At 49.1% G+C, this 20,996-nt stretch overlaps 3 protein-coding genes across 10 annotated transcripts in view; 1 reads left to right on the forward strand and 2 right to left on the reverse strand.

The window, feature by feature from the left end:
* Window positions 1-2,129: 2,129 nt before the first annotated feature.
* Ptp69D (Protein tyrosine phosphatase 69D) overlaps window positions 2,130-20,996 on the reverse strand; it is a 96,718-nt gene continuing 77,851 nt past the window's right edge. The window contains exon 12 of the transcript XR_015545532.1: window positions 2,130-2,394. The gene's annotated coding sequence lies outside the window, so the exon portion shown is untranslated. The remainder of the gene's footprint in view (window positions 2,395-20,996) is intronic.
* On the reverse strand, window positions 2,265-8,187 carry LOC147909363 (uncharacterized). Of its 8 annotated transcripts, none has more exons than XM_087407443.1 (3): window positions 3,514-5,756; window positions 3,013-3,433; window positions 2,265-2,451 (listed from the first exon to the last, which is right to left on the reverse strand). In XM_087407443.1, exon 1 carries the CDS (start codon window positions 5,754-5,756, stop codon window positions 4,857-4,859), a length of 900 nt encoding a protein of 299 aa, XP_087263569.1. In that variant the 3' UTR covers window positions 2,265-2,451; window positions 3,013-3,433; window positions 3,514-4,856. The 8 variants fall into 8 exon arrangements, with proteins under 8 accessions (XP_087263569.1, XP_087263575.1, XP_087263574.1 ...); XM_087407449.1 differs by having other exon boundaries at window positions 3,214-3,264; window positions 3,345-5,756; XM_087407448.1 differs by having other exon boundaries at window positions 3,214-3,279; window positions 3,345-5,756.
* LOC105150403 (uncharacterized) lies at window positions 14,800-15,279 on the forward strand. Its single transcript, XM_011063439.2, has one exon. The coding sequence runs from the start codon at window positions 14,800-14,802 to the stop codon at window positions 15,277-15,279; it is 480 nt and encodes a 159-aa protein (XP_011061741.2).

Genomic DNA, 20,996 nt, shown 5'->3' on the forward strand with positions numbered 1-20,996 from the left:
ATCAACTTTCTCTTATTTATAGGAATACATTTTCGACAAACTGAGACTGAACTATGATTTGCTCTAACAATAAACTAAGACTAAACACAAGAACTGTTGAAGCATTCGAGCTACGCTATACTACAAGTTATATTGATATTTTTTCTACGTACATACTATTATACATATACGTGTGAACTACATTCGGGAATATCACACATTCCGAAATGGCTACGTTTGTTCTTAACGTCTAATTGTAAGATCATCTCAAGGTCATAGTATAGCAGATCATTGAACTCGTCTTGATATCAGTTATAATATTATGAAATAAAAAATATAGTGCTATTTAAAAAAATAATAATTAATTTAAAAAAATTATTATTATTGTTTTATTTTAGATATGTTGACGATGTCATTCTTGCACTTCCATCTGATACTATCAATGACGCTTTAAATATTTTTAACTCTTTACATACGAGATTGCAGTTTACTTTAGAGGTTGGCAGATACAAGTGGCAGATTAAGTTTTCTTGATACAATACTTGTTATAGATAATCAGAGAATTATATTTGACATTTATCATAAAAAGACGTTTTCCGGAAGGTTCTTTAATTTCCATTCAAACCATCCTCTTTGCCATAAAAAAGGTACTATCATCAGTTTCATTGACAAAATTATCCTTTTATCACATCCACGGTTCCAATAAAAAAATCTGATAGATGCTATTCATACTTTTTTAAATAATTGTTATCCTCTTTCTTTTATCTTCTCTACAATTGAACGAAATTAAAATTTCATATATATAATAAATATATTACACATAATTCACGTGAGAAAGACAAATTTTTTACGATTCCTTACGTTAAATCTATTTCCGAAAGTTTCCTTCCTATCTCTAGTATGTTCCATTGTAAACTAGCATTTTCTATCCCTAACACATTAAAAAATTTTATAAAAAGAAAAAAAGATAAGCCTAATTTCTTATCCAATCAGAATGTAGTTTATAAGATCTCCTGTGACGACTGTGAGGCGAGTTATGTTGATCAGACAAAAAGAAAATTGAATATGAGATTATACGAATATATCTTTGATATTAGGAAGATTACTGGTTCTCCTATTGTCATAACTGATCATCGTATTAATTTTGATCATAATTTTAAATGGAACGAGGTGAAAATTTTAGACTGCGAATCTTCGTATAACACGAGATTGGTGTCTGAAATGATTCACATTAGAAGACAGAAACAAGGTCTCAATAAACAAAATACCGAATCTTTACCTGAAACTTACTCACAGATCATTCAATCTCTTTCTCCTTCTTAACTTTCTCATTCTTTTCCTATTCATTTCTTCTCTTCCCACTTTCTCTTCCCTCTACTTTATTTTCTCCCTCTTGTGCTCCCCTTCCTTTTTAGTTTACCATTTCAACCTTCTTGTCTTTATATGTGTACTTTACTTTATTTTTTAGCATCTTAGAGAGATGATTACATTCAATCTCATCGCATTGCCTAATAGATAACATATCATTTTGACACACAAAAAAAGGTATTTATTCTCAATTTATCTATATGACTAAATTTAATATATATATAATGTATAATATGACAGTACTTCACACTTTCTTTATCGGCATTAACTCTAATGTACACGTCTTAAAATATTAGATTGTTTTTTTGCCTTTTTATTTTTATTTTTATTTTTGCGACTCGTTTCGTACCTTTCTTTTTATTATTTGCGACTCGCTTTGTACTTCTCTTATTATTTTTATTTTATATTCCTGTGATAATTTATAATTACATTTTGTACTTTCTAATAGAAACATGTTCGTCCTTATTCTACAATCCGGAGGAATACATTGTTGTCGATTACAACTTTCGTATAAGTTTCATTTTATTTTGGAGCGAGATTTATATTTGATACTGTGATCGAGAGCGAATTTTAATTTTTATATATCTTATCCATGTAATATTTCCATTGTTATTTTTGCGTCACATTGAAAATGATCCAACAGGGATCGAAACGTTTGGGTTGTTTACTTGTTAACGGTCAAATTAAATTTCATATTTTAAATTGATGACATGTTTTATTTTATTTTTTAACTGTTCAAAATAATTTTGTTATTTTATGATAATTGTTTTAGGCTCGTAGCCTTTTGTTTTTCTGTTTTTTTTTTAAATAAAATAATATGTATTTAAGCAGGATTGTTTCTGTAAAACAAAAAGTATTACATTAGCATGCAACATAAGAAGAGAAATTCACATATAATATAAATTTATGATACTTACAATTCCAATCTTCAGACTCTGGATCGGGCTCATATGACCGGAGACAGAATAATTCAGCTACGAAGAAGTCCACTTCTTCCCATATATCTATATGCTCCTCTCGCTCTCAATGTCTCTCAGTTCGTATCATCTGTCAATTGGTAATATTTATAAATCCTTTTATTTTGATATAATAACGAAGTACACCCTGAAAAATGGATTACAAAGTGAATTTAAAAGAAGTATTATTGTTGTGTGTTTGTGACGCTGATGTATGGAAGGTTGTATGGAAGGTTCGCTCGCCGGCGTGTAAATAACAACGACTCTCTTTGTAATAACAATTTGAAATTTATTGTTGACTCGAATTAAAATTTATTCGGACGGTAAGTGATGCTCGTAAGCCGAAACTTGATTCAATGCGTGCACAGGTAATTCGCACTTGGTACGACATCAAGTAATTTCTTACAGCCGTTCGAAAGAAAGTGTATTGCGAGCAGCAACGAGACCGGAAATCTCGCTGGAGATTTACATAATTCTCACGCACTGAATGCTCTCGCGGTATGCGTATACTCAAAACGTTAAGTAAAATGCAACGGTAATATACGATGAAACTTCGGTGTGATTCGCTCTTCAGGGGTTAAGAAGCGTTATGAATGAACTAACGATAGATGATCCGTATTGATCAGGATCGGGAAGCGAACTGAACGTTCACACGCGGAACGTGTGCGCGATCATCTTTTCAGCTGTCGCGCAAGGGGAGGTCGCATACCATCTGAGATAGATAGCGTGATTAGATCAGGAGCGAGATATCCGCATGTTTTGAACAATGACGGCTCGGTGTCTGTGAGCTGTTTGGTTACCATTGCTGAGAAGATATTCAAATTAATGATCATTCCGAACAATTATAAAAAGTGAATTAGAAAATAAATCTATTTATTATAGTTACAGAGGGGATGATTTGTACGCCTACCTCGTTCCGTAATTGTAGCCTGATCTGCGGTTCGTTATCGATCATAAGAAACTAGAAAAAAGAAAACTAAAAAGACGTTAGAAGCACAAAAATATTTGAAATTACAAATAAAAAAGAAGAAAGCTACTTACTCCCTCAACGGAATACTCATAACGGATCTCGATCAATTATCTCAGGTTGCTCATTATTGCAGGAAAATTTTTCAATAAAAGTTTTATTTCTAAAAAAATCACACTAATATGTATAACTGTTACTTCTACTATCAACCAATCAATTAATAAATGTGCACAAGTATTCTACCATTTAGCGTTAAGAGGATGCTGGAGCGAAGGCTGAACTTAATAAAGGTCGATATTATAAGTAGGAATACTAGACGACCCCCTCGCGAGTTGCCACCTTGTCGTGGTGAGGGGGCTCTCCCATGGGTTGCTTCGCTGCTCGTGGGGATCTAAGAGCAACCTGTACGGACTCCTTCCTAACGGGGGGAGTCTGTACACCGGGTCCGGCACCTCAAGGGGGTCTCCTCTCCTCGTGGGAGGGACTCCTAGGGGTCTCGTCCCTTCGGGACAGGTCCTCATTGTGCCGGTAGGGGTTGATGGCCCTGACTACAATCGCCCGGTGGCACGGCACCGTTAGGGGGAATTTTTATTCCCTGCGGGTGTGGGCTTCAATCCCCACCGCACCCGGGGTCCCGTGGTGCCCTCCCCTCCCCTCTGGGGGTTGGGGTGGTCCCCTCGGGTTCCGGGTGTGGAACGTGCGAGCGGGTGCTTCCGCAAGGCGGGTCAGCCCGTATGCTGGGTGCTCCTGGTTGCGGGCTGGCTCATGCCACTGAGAGGGGAGGAGGTCCCTAAGAGCTTGGGCTCATTGCACCGGGGGCGCCTCTCTCCCCCGCCTCGAGAGGTGCGGACTCTGTCCGTAAGGGAGGACGAGGCCGCGCGGACTTCGATCCGTCGTGGAGCCACCCGTCTCTCTCGGAGCAGGGGGTCGCGCGGCCGCTCGGACGTATTCCGAGGCAGGGCGCGCGATCCCCGCTCCCTCCAGGCCGCTCGGACGTATTCCGAGGCCGGGGGAGCGTTGAGCAGTAGAAGCCCGGTGTCTCCGCGATGGCGTCCCTTCCGAAGTCGCACACCGGGCGGCGCACACTATCGTTGGTCGCCACGGCGGCTAGGGCCCGGAAGGACCGCTTCCGTGACCTGAATCGTCCGTGGGGCCGCCCCGGGTGGCGTCACCCGCAGCGGTGTCCTCGTTGTCGGAGGCGAGGGACCCCCGAAACTCGTGAGTGGATTTGCACCACATCCGCTCACAGGAAGTAAGGGGCCGGAGGCCAGTGTCCCCGATGATACATTCCGAGCCATATGCCAACTTCCCGGGGGAACTTGGGGCCCCCTCTCCCCCTCTTCCGGGGGAGGGGTGAGGGTATACCCTGGCTGGCGGAGCCGCTGCGGGCCGTGGGCATATTTGCAATGTCTATCAATATTATTAATACAAACAATGCGGACGGGATACGCTCTGCCAAGAGCGTCGAGGAGAATGCTCGCCCAACCAAGGGCGAAACCGAGGGCAGTAACCCTCACAAATTGCGTCTCAGCCCTGCCTGCAGCAAGGTCGGGGCGCGCGCCGAGGCTGCCGCCTCTGAGGGCGCCCTATCGAGGGTCGGATCTGCGGGCTCGCTGGGGTCTTTCGGGAGCGAGAGCCGGGAGAGCCGGAAACGGATGACCAACTTCGTGGTCTCCTCCTCGGATTCCGAGAAGTCCACGAAGAGATAGGGGGAGGCCAGTTTTGAATCCCGAGCATGCCAGGAAATTTACTGCCGAGACAAGGACAAAGAAGGCTGATAAGGCCAAGGCCCGGCAGCTGCGGAAGGACCATCGGGCCATCATAGACCCGGAGGTGGAACCATCCTCCACGTCCGCCAGGAGGGTCAGGGATAGGGTAGTCGAACTCGTCCTCGAGTTTGACGAGCAGCCTTTGCGAGCGATCGCAGCAGTGGTAACCCGCGAATTCGGGACCATCGCGAAGGCTGAGAAGTCAAAGAATATCAAAGGAGATATTATCAGGGATCTGTGGACAGCGTTCACGAAGCTGTCCGCAGCCCTGAGCTCCGTTATCACGAGGACGAGCGACGGCGACCTGGCGGCCGATGGCAGCCAGATAGACGAATGCTCCGGATCCGGGACCTGGGCGGAGGAGAGGTGGAAGCTCAACCAAGAGCTGGTGTTCCTCCGTTCCAGGAACGCGATCCTGGAGCATGACAGGATGAGGGATCGGTCGACCTCCCGATGTACAATGACGGGGAAGGATGGGGCGCCAGGCCACGAGTGGGACTCGACCATGAAGTGGTCGGGTCTCGAAAGCTCGACTGGCGCCCGCAGCCCCGTTAGAACGCGGGGGGGACGGACCACTCCCGCGGAGGGGGAGGAGCCGCGGCCTCGCGTGACGGTCACGTAGGAGGACCTGAAGACTCCATACTTCAGGTCTCCTCTGCAGGGAGTTTCAAAACAGATGAAACCCCTGACGACCGCCGCGGACAGGGTCGCATCCATAGGTAGGAAATCCCCTACCAACAAAAGGAAGGGGAGGACCAACGGGAGAGACGAGGAGGAAAGCCGAATGGAGCGGATCTTCGAGCGGCTCCTGCCCCGCCTCCTGAGGGGGATGGGGGTGGTACCGACGATGGCGCCGGTCCAAAAGGGACCACCCCGCCAAGCGGGGCGGCCAACCTCCCACCCAACCCGCGGCGAAGAAAAAGGGAACTACCCCCAAGGCGGGAGGGGAATGCACCCAGCATGCCCCCTCCTGCCGCGAGGAGGGACCCGTCGCCCCCCGCGGTCCCCAAAACAACGGAGGACGGGACGCGCGCAGCGGACGCCAACGAGGCGACCTGGGCGCAGGTCGTCTCGAAGGCGGTCAAGAGGGCGACCGCCCAGGCGGCGAAAAACGAGACGGCGCCGCCCCGGCCGCCCAAGAGCGCCAAAGCGCCTGCTCCCACTAAAAAGACTGAGAGCGGAGGAAAAACGGGCGGAGGAGCAAAGAAGGGGAGCACTGCCGTAAGCCCTCAAGCCTCCGGCAAGAAGGCTCCCCCTCTTAAGCTTAGGTCGCCTAATGGCGCCGCGATCACGCTCGCGTGTGCCGATCCCAGCGCCTATCAGAAGGTGGTGGCAAAGGCGCGATCCTCGATCTCTCTCAAGTGGGGATCGAGGATCTGCGCCCAAGGAGGGCCATCACCGGGGCCCTCATATGGGAAGTCAGGGGCCCCGAGAGCCGAGCGAAGGCTGATTCACTGGCCGAGAGATTATCGGCCATCTTTGCGGACAGGGACGATGTGAGGGTGTCCCGTCCGTCGAAGACGGCCGAGATCTCTGGGCTGGACGACTCGGCCACCTCCACAGAGGTGACCGAGGAGCTAGCGAGGGCCTGCGGGCGACTCTCGCGAGAGTTTAAAGTGGGCGAAGTGAACAGGGCCCCCAATTAGGCACATGTTGGGCGAGGTGCCTCGTAGAGGCAGCCAAACAGCTGGTGGCCGCTTCTCGCGTTAAAGTGGAGTGGTCGAGCTGCAGGATAGCTCTGCTGTCGGCCCGGAGCCTCCAATGTTTCCGGTGCTTGGAAGCTGGTCACGTCCAGTAGAAATGCACAAGCACCGTGGACCGCTCCGGGTGCTGCTACAGGTGCGGGAGCATCGGCCACGCGGCGCGCGAGTGCCGCGCCACGATCGACTGCTACGCGTGCCGTAGGCTCGGCCGCCCCTCGGGGCACCGCATCGGCGGCGGCGGATGTGCCGCCGCCAAAGCTAAAGGAAAGAGGGGAGTTCAGAAACCCAATGGCCCCCCCACCACCGTCGCAGGGCAGACCCGCGTGGCGGCGGCAACCATTGCGGAAGCACCGTCGGCCGCAGACGTGGCCGACGTAGAGATGGCCGTCGTGGCAGAGACATCCACCGCGGCGGCCGACAACGTCGGTGAGGGCGAGGAGCGAGGGACCAAATAATGTCATTCGCCCTTGCCCAGGCAAACCTCAACCACTCGGCCGGGGCACAAAGCATGCTCATGCAGTGTCTCGCCGAGTGGGGGGGGCTGGCCATCGCCGCAGATCCCTACCGAATCCCGGACAGTCACCCCAACTCGGGGGACTCTCTGGGTCGGGTGGCGGTGATCAGCCAGCACGCGCGCGACACCCCACCGATGATTCCCATATTAGCGGGGGAAGGGTTCACGCTGGTAGAGTGGGGACCCATCGACGTAGCGGAGTGCTACCTCCTCGCCTAGGCAGGAGGGAATACGAGGACGCCCTGGAGGCTCTGGGAGAGTACATACGCCGACGCTCCTCAGGCCTATACTGGTGGGGACTTCAACGCCCACGCATTGAAGTGAGGTTCCCCATCCACCGACTCCAGAGGCAACAGCACCCTGCTGTGGGCGGCGAGACACGGCCTCGTCCTACTTAACAGAGGCCGTGCCAGCACCTTCGTGGGGACCCGGGGGGAGTCGATCTGACGTGGGCGACCCCCGCGGCTGCCATCAAGATACGAGGATGGCACGTGGACGCCGGCTCCCTGGAAGAGCTAACAGACCATCGTCTGATCCATATGGAGTTGGTGTCCACTCCCGCGGAGGTGTCACGAAAACGCCGCCGGCGTGAGACGGAATGTCGATGGGCCCTGCGAAAGCTGGACCCCGGCGCCCTCGAGGTGAGCCTCCTCTCCTCCACCTGGCCGGAACGTGACCCGGCCCGCACGGTGGAGGAGGAGGCCGAATGGCTCGAGGACGCTATGTCGCGCGCGTGCGACGCGTCGATGCCCCGCTGTCGTCCTGTGGCGAGAAAGGCAGCCTACTGGTGATCCGAAGAGCCGGGCTACGTCAGGCCACAGTGGCTACCAGAAGGACGTATACTCGCCGCAGGAGGCGGGGCACCGACGCGGAGAAAGAAGCGGCCGCCGGGGCGCTCCGAGACGCAAGGAGCGCCCTTAGGGCGTCCATAAGAAGGGCGAAGGCCGACGCCTGGCACGAGCTCGTCTCCTCCCTGAACAGGGATCCGTGGGGGAGGCCCTACAGGATTGTGACGAAGAAACTTCGTCCGTGGACCCCCCGATAACGGAAACCCTGGACGCTCGGTTCCTAGAGGATGTGGTGGTCGCCCTCTTTCCCAACAGGGAGAGAGATATCCCAGAGAAGGCCGGCCCCCCGTCCGGATGGACGGAGGAACTGAGTGTCACCGGGGAGGAGATGACGAAGGCCTTCGCCCGCCTGAGAGGGCGACCGCGGGCGTCCCTACCCTCCGGCATCCACGGCAGGGTCTGGCTCGCCGCGGCCCCCATCGCGAGCGATCGCCTGAGGCAGCTCTATACGAGCTGCCTCAGGGAGGGAAGGTTTCCCAGGTCGTGGAAGAGGGCCCGGCTTATCCTCCTACGCAAGGAGGGCAAGCCGGCGGAGAGTCCGTCCGTTTATAGGCCAATTTGCCTGCTGGACGATGCGGGAAAATTGCTGGAACGCATCGTCGCTGCCCGCATCGTCCAGCACCTGTCCCGGGATGGTCCCAACCTATCCCGCGGTCAGTACGGTCAGGCTTCCGGGAGGGCTTGTCGAGGATCGACGCCATCAGGCAAGTCCGAGCCCTCTCGGAGCAGATGACCGCGGGCGGTGTCTCTGGACATCCAACGCCTTCAACAGCGTCCCGTGGGGTCAGGTGGTGGGGGCGATGAGAGGACACCACCTTTTGCACCCCTACCTGGTCGCCGTCGTTGAGGACTACTTCCGGGACAGGCAGCTGGAATTCCACGATAAACGGGGACTCCAGCACACTCCAGGACACGTCGTGCGGCGTTCCACAGGGATCCGTGCTGGGCCCCCTACTTTGGAACGTCGCATACGACTATGTTCTCCGCGCGGCCCTACCCCCCGGCTGCCACGTCGTCTGCTACGCGGACACGTTGGTGATGGCCGGGGGCACGATCTAGGAAAGAGTGGGTCGGCAAACGTCGCAGTGGCGTGCGTAGTCGGCTCCATTAGGGAGTTGGGCCTGAGAGTGGCCCCTCAAAAACGGAAGCAATATTCTTCATGACGGGAAGAGCGGGGTGCCTCCTCAGGCACATATCGTGGTGGACGATGTCCGCGTCCCAGTGGGACCCACTATCAAATATCTGGACCTGACCTTGGATGGTCGCTGGGGCTTCGTCGAGCACTTCGATGAGCTAGCCCCGCGATTGGGCCGCCAGGCAGATGCTCTGCTCGGCCTCATGCCCAATCTCCGCGGTCCGAACGAGTCGGTCAGGCAGGCGTATATGTACGCTATCCTGTCCGAGGCCTTTTACGGGGCCCCGGTATGGAACGAGAGATCCCTGGCCAGCCGCCGTATACAGGAAAGGCTGCACAGTGTGCAGCGGCGGCTGGCCCTCCGTATCTATAGGGCCTACAGGACGGTGTCGTATGCGGCCGTCATGGTCCTCGCGGGAATCCTCCCTGCCGAATATGTGGCCAACGACCTGGCGGAGACCTACGCCAAGGTGAAAACCATTCGGCTTCGGGGGGGATCGTAACCCCAGGGATCGTTGACCGACTGAGAGGAAACGCCCGTCGGCGGGTCTTTGGAGAGTGACGCACCACTCTCGAGAACAGCCCGCCGACAACGGGCGCCTGGACCGTGGAGGCCATCCTCCCCTGCCTCGAGGAATGGGTAGGCAGGGGATGGGGCGGACTATCGTTCCACGCGACGCAGGTGCTCACCGGACACGGATGTTTCGGGGAGTACTTGAGTCGCATAGGTAAGGAGCCGACCGCGCGCTGTCGTCACTGCGACGGGGACCGGGACACCGCGCAACATACGCTCGAGACCTGCCCGGCCTGGGCGGGCGAGCGCAGTGTCCTGATCCAGGAGATCGGAGATGATCTCTTCCTGCCGGCTGTCGTAAAGGCGATAGTCGGCGGGGAGAAGGCTTGAAAGGCATTCTCCTCCTTCTGCGAACGGGTGATATCGCAGAAGGAGGAGGCTGAAAGACGCAGGGAGCGGGCCCCGGGAGGCCGTGGCCCTCACTCGCCGCCGCCGGGCGGCGGAGGCGATGACGGGGGAGGAGATACGCGGGTCGGTGGCGTTGGGGGACAACGCGGGCGCCGGCTCTAGCCGGGTCGCTCACGCCCCGGGTCACCGCTCGCGCGTACGCGCCGCCGGGACCGCCCCACGGGGCGAGAACGGCGGCGACCTCCTCCCCCTATACAGGAGGTGACAGGGGAGGAAGACGACGGGGTGTACGTGGGGGGTGGAGGTGAGGCCAGCGGTCCCTCCTCCCGCGTCTCGGACACGGGGCGCAGTGAAGCGGCGGCGGGTTGCCCCAGGATCGCACGGCCGCCGGAACCCTGCGCGCGGGGGTGTAGCACCGCCGCCCCCTAGTCATGACTGCGCAGAGGTAGCGGGGCCTCTGCACCGCCGCGCGCGGGGGGTGCGCCGCGAGAGCAAGTCTCTCGCGACGCTTCAGCATGAGGGGCGCCAAACTCTCAAGATTGGCGCCCCTTGGGGGGCTTGGCGGAGGCCACCAACAACAACCGGGGCGGCGGGCGCGAGCGTGGTGTCCCCCCCCCCCCCCCAGCGCCCGAATGTTGGGCCGTCAGTGCCTTGCACCGCCCGGGGTCGTCTTCTCGACGTCCTAAATTCCCCGGGCGGGAAAGACTGTCGGCAAAAAGCCGACTGGCCAGAGAGGCTCCCAGAAGTATGCTGCACGCGTTCCTGGGAGCCCCTCAGATATGGTCCGTTCAGGACACCCGGAGGGGTTTTAGTGGGTGCAAGCCCCACATAATCCCAGGCTCTCCCCCGAGGCCCGGGGTATGCGTTAAGCATTTCCCCCCCGTTACCAAAAAAAAAAGACGGGTTCTAACCCGTGGGGCTAGAGGGGAGCGCGGGGCGCGCGGAGTACTCGTAGGCGCGGGGATACTCGTAACGTGACCCGGTCCTTATTTTTTGTCGTCATCCACCGCTTTTTCTTCAAAAATGCATCGATAATAAAGGCTTGCATGTTAGAGAAAGTCAGAGCGCACGACGGAGTGTGTAACGTGCTATGAGTGAAGAAAGGATGGAAGAATCAATAGAGTACGAGTTTCTTTTTTTTACGACACAATTTTTTCAATATAGTTTTTCCTGGCGCGTCGAGACAAAGAATGGGAAATAAAAGAAAATACATACGTAATAATGCGAACAAAAATTTTTTATTCACATCTTATTACACTGGTTTTCGTACTTATTAAAAACTAAAGCTAATAGTTCGCAATCGATGAGCTGATGTCCATTGAAGATGTCGCTATCACGTATAATGTTCTCAGATGCGATGTTGGAGAATCGCGTATACTTGGTATCTATCGTATCGACGAGTCGAGCTAATTGTTTGAATGTTACATCGATACATCCGTTAAAGTCAAACATACGTTGTTTCGATCATCGTAATGCGGCTGAGATACAATCCGCGTCCATATTTGTGCGGAGCGAAATACAGGCCGCGGCCCTGTTCCATCGCGCGGTCGACGTTGCAGCTCCTCGAGCTGACGTCGCGCGGCTTTGCTATCGTTTACCGCTTTCGCCAATCAAGGATTGGAAGTATCCGCTTTTTCGTTGTTTTTTTCCTCGTTGTTGTCTTCTTCGATTTCATGCCCATGCCGATCTTGGTCTTGGCTTTCATCGCTACCCAAACGGCAGCAGCGGCAACTCTCTCGCTCAGAGCCGAATCTCTCACGGTAACGCGTTTCCGCGCCTTCTCGGTGAGTACTTTGTCTGCCGCGTGTCTATCGATGAGATCGTTGCTCCGAGAATACGCGATGTCGTGTTCTCGGCATGCCGCGTCCAGCGGATTTATGCCCGCGTCACCTCTGGCTAATCGCTTCGTAAGCCGAGTGCCCGGGCCGCAAAACTGGTAGCCCGGAATATGTAACTCGAAAGGAAGTGCATTTATCACTCGATTCAACAGACTGCCACCCGACGCTGAAATTTGCCACAGTCCTTTATCTTAGGTGCGGGACCATCGATGTGCGTCCCTTGCCATGGCTGATTGTAGTGCTCATCGCAGCGACGATACATTCGAACCTCCGAATCCGCCTTCACGTGTTCAGGAAGCTTGTCCCACACGTAGTCGATATAGTCACCGTACACACGTAAGAGTATGACCTTCGGTATATACTGCAGCTGCTCGGCGTTCAAGTCCTGAATGTCGAAAGGATGACATAGCGCGAGATATATTTTGCTACTGCACGATTCATAAATTCGCGCGCCTTTAAATAGTCGTTCGAGAGCGCGTAGTGTGAGCATGAAATTCGTTCTGCAACCGCTGTCGATACGCGTCATAAACTGCGACGCGAAATCGCGAATGATGGGAGATAGCATGAAGAAGCGCAAGCACGGCTAAATGCTGCCGAGTACTATACGCGCGATCATTTGCGACCCGTCGAATTGTGGTAAAACCAACATTTTTATAAGCTTATTCGAGAGCCCGAACGACATACGTTTCGAAAACATGTACATTTACTCGAAATCGTTGCAACAGTCAAAGTATCGATATCTCGAAAATTTATTTACGTCTATCGACGAAATCGGCTACTTTATGTTTTCCACCAACAGCGACGTCATTCCACCGAGCGAGGCGTATCCAAATTCTATTTTTATCTTTGATGACGTGGCATGCGACAAGCAGAATGCGGTGAGAGACTTTTCGATGGGTCGCCACGCGAACGTCGACTGCTTCTATCTCTGTCAGACGTACGCGAGGATACCTAAACATCTGATACGCGACAACGCGAACCTGCTGTTCAAACAGAACGGTACCAACTTGAAACACGTTTACAATGATCATGAATACCGACATGTCATATGACAAATTTTGCACGTGCCGCGACTATTGGCAGCAAAAATATGGATTTCTAATGATAGATAAAGACAGTGGGTTCACAAACGGACAATACAGAAAAGAATTTAACGAGTTCGCGATACCGTAACGTGACCAGTCGTTGTCGATACTTAGCCAGAGACGAACATGACAGTTGTGCACGAGTGAAAAAATCGCAAGGGAGATCGAGAAGACGAGCGATTCGATCCGCAAGAAACATCGCGCTCTGAAGACCGGTAGAATCGAGGAGGGCATCGCGTTGAACAGACATTTTAAACCTCTTATCGAGCCGCTGCGACTTTTCATCGACAGCCCCGGCGTGCACGCGACAAAGAGAAAGTCACGCAACGTTTGCCTCTAAACGTGAGAAGAAGGAAAAAGAAGGAACAAGAGGAGGAGGAGGAAGAGAAGCGAACGAGACGTTCGAATGTTCCATGACTCTGCATAAATCCAATGATCGATCGCACGATCGTGCACAGCCGATAACCTCCACACCGCGTGCCAAAACCGACGATAGAGTCGTTGGAGAAACGACGGAAGACTCGCTAGCGACGAAGGTTCAAAATCAGCTGCAAACGTCGGAAGATCGAGAGGCGTTACCAGCTGGCTTGGGCCCGCTGGGTCAAAAGTACGTTGAGGCTATCCTGAGGAGTGCAAGATAAAGAAAGCGCTATAGATCACGGTGTTTACCTACACAAGGATGGACTGATGTTTGGCAATAAACGTTTCGACGTGGACAACATAATTATCGACGGCGTACGATACGCCGATACACCTGGTCTTTACGAATTGATTTTCAAGAGAATTCTCGACGATTCCCTCTACATGGAAGACGATATGCACAAGTACAAGAGCATGCTGTTAGTGACGAACGCGCAAACACAACCATTCGCAGGGTCGATTATTGAACAATAGGGGATATAAGTACAAACACGTAATCGCGCCGTTGATGTCGATCGCACACAAGAAACAGAAGAAGAAATCTGGAAAAGGATTACCTCATGCAATGACATTGAACGATAACGCGATTACGTGCACTGGGATGATCCTAACGAGCTGGTGGATCGTCTACGATTGCTCAACGCTTCACACCGAGCAGGCAATAACGCTCACGACAACGAGATGCTGTCGATCATAGAGGAACTTCGCGAAGCTGTTATTATAGCTCTTATTATAAATTAAATCGCGTATCCATGAAACAATTCAGTCGAGTAACAGCGAGAAAAAATACATTATTTTCTTATGCCCAGTGTATTACGCGTCGAATCATGAAAAAGAAATCTGAGAAAAAGAGAGAAAATTAGCTCCGAGAGACGTCGACTCGTCGAGGAATTGCACGCTCCTGCGAGAAGAAATTTTCCGCGAAGGTGCGTCATAGTTCGGGGATACGACGATCTGTGGCAGACTGATGTCGTTGAGATGCGCCCGTACTCGGGCTTCAACAGAGGCTACCACTACATACTCACCGTCATCGATATATTGAGCAAATACACGTGGGCCGCGTATATCATTCAAAACCAAGGGTGGAAGCGAGACGGCTAACGCTATCGCTGAGATCATTCGAAAGAGTAAAATATGTCCGAAAAATTTGCAAACGGATATGGGGAAAGAGTTTTACAACGCTGATGTGCAGAAAATCTTGAAAAAGTACGATGTTAATCACTATTCCACGTATCCGACGTTGAAAGCATCAGATCAAGCGGTTTAATCGCACGCTCAAAAACGACATGTAGAAGATGTTCATGCTTAACGGCAATTACAAGTGGGTCGACGAGCTGCCGCGTCTCCTGTCAGATAACAACGCGCGCAAGCATCACACCATCGGCATGCGACCCGCCGAAGTAACTCCCGCGATCGCCGAAAAACTCTTGGACACGGTCTATAGCGTGATAAAGATCGCGAGTCCTGCAAAATTCAAAGTAGATGATTCGGTACGCGTGAGCAAGTACAAGACGATTTTTGAGAAGGGTTACACGCCAAATTGGACCACCGAGATGTTTACGATCTTTAAAGTGCAGCGTACCAATCCTGTAACTTATTTACTCGAGGATTATCGCGGAAAATTCATCGCTGGAGCGTACTATGAATACGAGTTGTATCGCGCTACTTATCCGGACGCGTATCTCGTGGAGAAAGTATTGCGCAGGAAGGGAAACAAGTGGCTGGGATTCGATGGATCGCACAATTCATGGATACACAAAAACAATGTTATTTGATAAAATTTTGATTCATATATTTTATTTCTACATATAAAAAATATATCAATATGAGTATATAAACGTATATTTTTTTTATTACTTCCCATTCATCTTCATTTTGCAGTTATAAAATACGTATATAAATGTACGATACATGAAATGAAAATAATAGTAATACATAATAAATGGTACTACATAAAACATAATAGTAATACATATATACTGTATGAAAATATTTTAAAAAATGTAAAAAACATAATAGTAATATAATGTTGATACACACACACACACACACACGCACACACACACACATACACATATATATATATATATATATATATATATATATATATATTACAAAGGTATCCGCCAATGCCCCCACGGTAACGTCTCCGTCGAGTCCGGTACGACGTATTGTTTTTCGTCGTATGGACTCAGAGCGATTTTCGATTCGGATCGTGTACACATCGTGCAGTTTAGATCGTATACACGATTGACGACGAGTTATTTCGATCTCTTCGTTCAAACATCGCATGTAATCGTCGAACGTTATCGTTCGCGCTACGACGTTACTCTTTACGCCTTCCGCTTTTTTAGTTTCTGTCTTGCCGTCCACTCTTACCGCGTACATCTTCGCTCTGAGATCAACGAATTCGGTCATTATCACACCGTTATTTTCCCTCGTCCTTCATCAGACTGGATACTTTTTCGTTCGCGAGAGGCATACCGTACGCGTTGTCCACCGGATAATCGCTCGTGTCGAATCTAGCGATATCGCGTTTCATAGTCTTGTAAACGTCCTCGCACTCGACGCTGTAAACAAGACTGTCCGTGTACATAATTTTACATTTGTCGCGAAACAATGGTAACATATACTCGTGATGAAATTCGTACAAGCAGACTTTCGATATGTCGAGTATACACATACCCACCTAAATCGGCTTGTTGAACTTCACCTCGAGTTTGCGCAGTTCGACGGCAGTAAAATTTTCCGCAAAGACGCTACGTCTGTGGAAATTCGATTTCGCGATCATTGCCTCCGCGCCGTACTATCCGTCCCATTTTTGTTAATAATTTTACGTCAACGTGGTTGCACACATTCTCCATAGTTTTACCGAATACCGCGTTGTTCATTAATTTATATAAATTTTTCTCGAAATCATTTTTAGCGCGAGTTCTGAAACTTATATTGAATTCAATATAATCTCGAAGCTATGGAGATTGCGCGAATTGTAGTCGATGAATCTTTGTTACGCGAAGACCGACGAGTACATTGCTACAGGTTGCAGTAATGGATGACGCAACGCTGTTTATCGTACAGCGTCGCTAAAAGTTTAGCGTCGCGCTTGCCGGGCGGCTTATCGCGTGTCGGGCAAAACGGCAGGTCAGTGTGTTGATCGTGTAGATGTTGTGAATACTCGAGATCGACTTCGAGAATGTAATCGATGGGTGAATCCAGAGCAATCGCGCTCACGTCAAAGTTCGCAGCGCCTTTGATCGAAATTCGGCATATGGGAGGGCAATGGTTGACACATAAATTGTTAATATCGTAGTACATCAAGTACGACGACGGTTTCGATGAATCGTACGAACGCATGTACTTGCTATTAGCCTGCGCGTATCTGCTTGAACATTGACTGAGACCGCCGCGTATACCGCACTCGATGAACATGATCATATCGATGTCGGTGAGTAAAATCTTATATGCGTATGTTTTAGCGTCCCACGTGAAACCAGGTAATGTATAGTAATGCGCGGGATCGAGACCGTAACTCGTGATACAACTTTCGCGGAAATTTTCGAAATTGTCGGCCAATAACAAGACATCGGTTTTCAAGTACAAATCACTGTACTCGCCGAGCGTTTGAATGGAGAATCGCTTCCAAATGTTTGCGGTGTGAGCGTAATCGCTCTCGGATATGTATCGCCCGTTAATGAACTGTAAAATGATTCGCGCGGTGGTAAGCGCGTGTCCTGCAATTTTTCGACGCAGTCAACGTACTCGTACGGAAAGACACCTTTACAAGTCAGTAATTCAAATTCTTCATCCGATAGTGTTGAAAATTTGGAACATACGATTTTTAATTTGTCTCTGCTTAGAAACGACGCCAATTTATCAAGGCTTGCATTTAGAAATTTGAAAGAATTGATGAATCGTAATTTTATGCATTTTCGCGAGTCTGCTCTCTCGGTATCTTGAACATGTTTAGTGAACCAAATATATTTTTCATTGGTTATCGGTAACACATCTACATATCCTTCGTACGCGGTAGGCAATTTCTTTAATTATAAAGTGCGCGTCGTAGCCCGATAAATTGTGAAAAATTATCGGAATATAAAACGAATTTTTATAATTAAGATTGCAATTTGCATGCGCTGGACCACGGAATCTACCGGTGACAATGATCGCAGACCCGTGTATCGTCCGGCGTTTCTCGCAAATATGACAACGCATCGCCTCCAATTGTTCTTTCGACAACGTTTCCATGGGTACGATATTTTTCGATGCGCCAAATCGTTGAGTTGTCGCGCGAACCACGCTATACAGTCTTCATCGCGATAGAACCGATATGACGATAAAGCGTCGTTGTACGAACATCATACGTAGTATCCTATACTAAATACCTCGTGCCGTTGATACGTGTACGACGACGCATTTTCCCTGTCAAGTTCCATCTTCCGTAGAACGCACTCTAAGTCAGCGACGATGAATGAGGTGGGCTGTTTATTGCAGTGGTTCTCAAATTCAAGCCATTTGTCGTCCACGCTCGGCAGCGGAGTCGTTGATCTTCTCGCAGTCCATTACATGCGACTACAATTTTTCGTTCGTACTGAAGTAGTGCAAGCATCTGAAAAAAAAAACAAAAAAAATTATAACTATTATCTATTTTATTAGTAAGATAGAAAATTATAATAATTTTTCATGTATACTTACCGATCGCAGAAAAATTTCTTGTTCTTTTTCCCATTAATCTATGAGCTCACGAGACGGGATAGATTTTTTATCCACGCAAAATGTCCAACACCGTCGTTGCGTGGATCTTGCACGTACATGTTTCTCCTTCTTTTCATTGGTGAGTCGCAGAAGAAGGACCTGTTTATTCTTGATGCCATACACGTTGATCGACACCGCGTTCAACCGTTCAAATTTAGAAATGTCTTTTGAAGTCATTAGAAACTCAATATTTTGCGAGATTTAATACTGTCGTATAATGTGGATACGACGATTCCCGATCTGTATACTTTTCAGCGGGGTACAGCGCGGCGACCACCGGTCACGCGAATCATGCATTATCCGTCGTACGCACACTGATCACCGCTCGTTTCGTCGCTATTTCCCACTTTGATATGACATCCCGCGCGCATGGGATTTAATTTGTTCACATTGATAGTCAAATTCATTATACGTGACAATGCCCACTCGCTGTCGCGTTCCTGGAACTCGAGCGATGCTAGGATAGGCTCGATGACACGCTGCTCGTACCACTCGCGCAAATCAGTGTGTCGGTATATCTCGCTGTTCTTTGTAATTATGCTCTTATTAGCACGTTTATTCTTCGTCGCGAACTCACTGTTGAACGCGGTGTTCACTTTTACGTTACCGTGTCTTTCTACAGCGTCTCGTACACGCTCGAACACTATTTCTCTCGCGTCTTCCAAAAACCGTCGCGGCTCAATGTGATTAGAGTTTATCACAGCACCTATCGATATACGACTTTCAAACGCAGCGTCGATCTCTCGCCAGACGAGATTTTTCGTTGCGACTCGCGTACTCGCCACTCGCGTACTCGCCACCAACGTGCACGAACCTCGCTCCAATTGCAATTTTGCACCCGCGAGTCACGTGAACCTCGCCACCACGGATTTGTGTCCAATGACGAGACTTGGCACGACAAAGTTCTTCGAGCCACTCGTCGCATCATTACAGCCATGCAAAATACTCCACCAGAGATCTGATCGCAATGCTCCAGCAATTCGCGTTCCAGTCGCTCATGATTTTCCATGTCTTTTTTACAGTCTTTAGATCATGTCACACTCTTCCACGGAGCACTTGCACGTGACTGGTTCACATGTTACAACACCGCGATATATCTAAAATGTCATAATAACGTTCTAACACCTTTTCATTATGTTTGTTTGCGAAACTATTCTCACTCAAAGCATTGATTATCGCATCCATCGAAAAATAGTTTTAGCGCAAAATCGCGAAATTCCATCTATATATTGTCAATAATCAGCAGTTCGACGAACTTTTCATTACTCGCGGGAATCTTAATGCACATGCACCAACCTTGGCTCTTATCTGCGATTTTCTTCCCCAATAATAATCGTCCTTTATTACATTGACATTTCTATTCCAACAATGTCTCTTTTCATATTCCTCGTAACATTTGTCTCATAACCGTGAATACACTTTCTGTCGCGCGAATAAAGACCGAGTAAAGACAGTCAGAAACAGGCTCTCTAATAACCATGTTTCTCACCACGTATACCTATTTCTCGATCGCGTAGGAATTGCACCGGCGATATTCGCGCACTTGTGTCTCTTTTTCGCAGATTACCGAGAACATATAAAACATCATTTACATTATAGTCTTCCCACATATTTTCCAGTGTAGTGTTTCGCTCACAATACTATTCGCAATAGTTTTTTTCAATGTGTACAGTGTGGGCACTTGTTGCACGGAAATATAATATATGTTGGCATTCTGCAATTCGTGCAAGACCGACTGCTTAGCGCGTCAATATAACCGATATCGTGCTTCCTTACGAGATACATTTTCACGATATCAGTATCAGCCAAACGGATTATGCATGCTACATATACACTTTGTTTGAGATCGTTAATTCGTAAAAAGGTAATAATTTTTTCGCTCGATTAACAGTAATTGTTGTTAGACGCGGGCATGAAATGAGTTTATAAATTCATTTCTTGCACAATCTTAATTCTCGCTAAAGCTATCAATTTGTCGGTTTTTTTTCATTTCAAATTAATTCGTTACACACACAAACAACGGCAACGGACCCTCGAAGGTTCGAGAACAATTCAATTCACGCACGCGAGCGCAGCGCTCCGACGAACACATCACGCGCAGCCATCAATCCCACGCGCGGATTTTCTGTCGCGCATGACTGTTATGTCGAACATCATTAGAAAAGAATTCGAGGCGCCAATTAATTTTATACAACAAATGCCACGTAAAAATTATAATTGTGGCAAAATTCTATTGGATTTTATCAAGAAGAGAGCCCAGGCCACGAAAGCAATATATGCACCGATCGTCACTGATCTCTTAGTGTTCAGAGTCTTGCTGTTATATCGTGTCGAAAACTGTCGTGAATAACCGCCTAGTAAAACCGCTGTAAGGAAGATTCCTTCGAGAACCGTCGAGAAAATCGCCGCGATTTTCTATTACTTCTATTACTATTATAATTCGGAAAAGGTGATTGTATCGAATATTCCGCGATAATTATTTATGTATATTGAATTTGTGGTTGTAAAATTTGAAGTAAAATCTTTAGTCAAACTACAAAGAAACGGAGTTCTCTTCACTGTCGTGCGTTATATCAGCCGTGTGCCGTCCTCTCACTTTAATCTTTACGCGCGGTGCACTCCCGCACACACTTAAAGCATCACCCGTCGTACAATAACACTGGATTATGTATGCAGTGTTTAGTACGATCGTTCAGTGCATGGATTTCTAAAGATGGCACAAATCTTTCTACGTAATCTG

The sequence above is a fragment of the Acromyrmex echinatior genome, chromosome 6 (assembly GCF_024713525.1).
Source record: "Acromyrmex echinatior isolate Ae372 chromosome 6, ASM2471352v2, whole genome shotgun sequence".
Classification (NCBI taxonomy): Eukaryota; Metazoa; Arthropoda; class Insecta; order Hymenoptera; family Formicidae; genus Acromyrmex; species Acromyrmex echinatior.

Coding starts and splice junctions, on each gene's coding strand:
- LOC147909363 (XM_087407443.1), bottom strand. CDS start 5,756: ATGGATGCGACCCTGTCCGCGGCGGTCGTCAGGGGTTTCATCTGTTTT.
- LOC105150403 (XM_011063439.2), top strand. CDS start 14,800: ATGTTCATGCTTAACGGCAATTACAAGTGGGTCGACGAGCTGCCGCGT.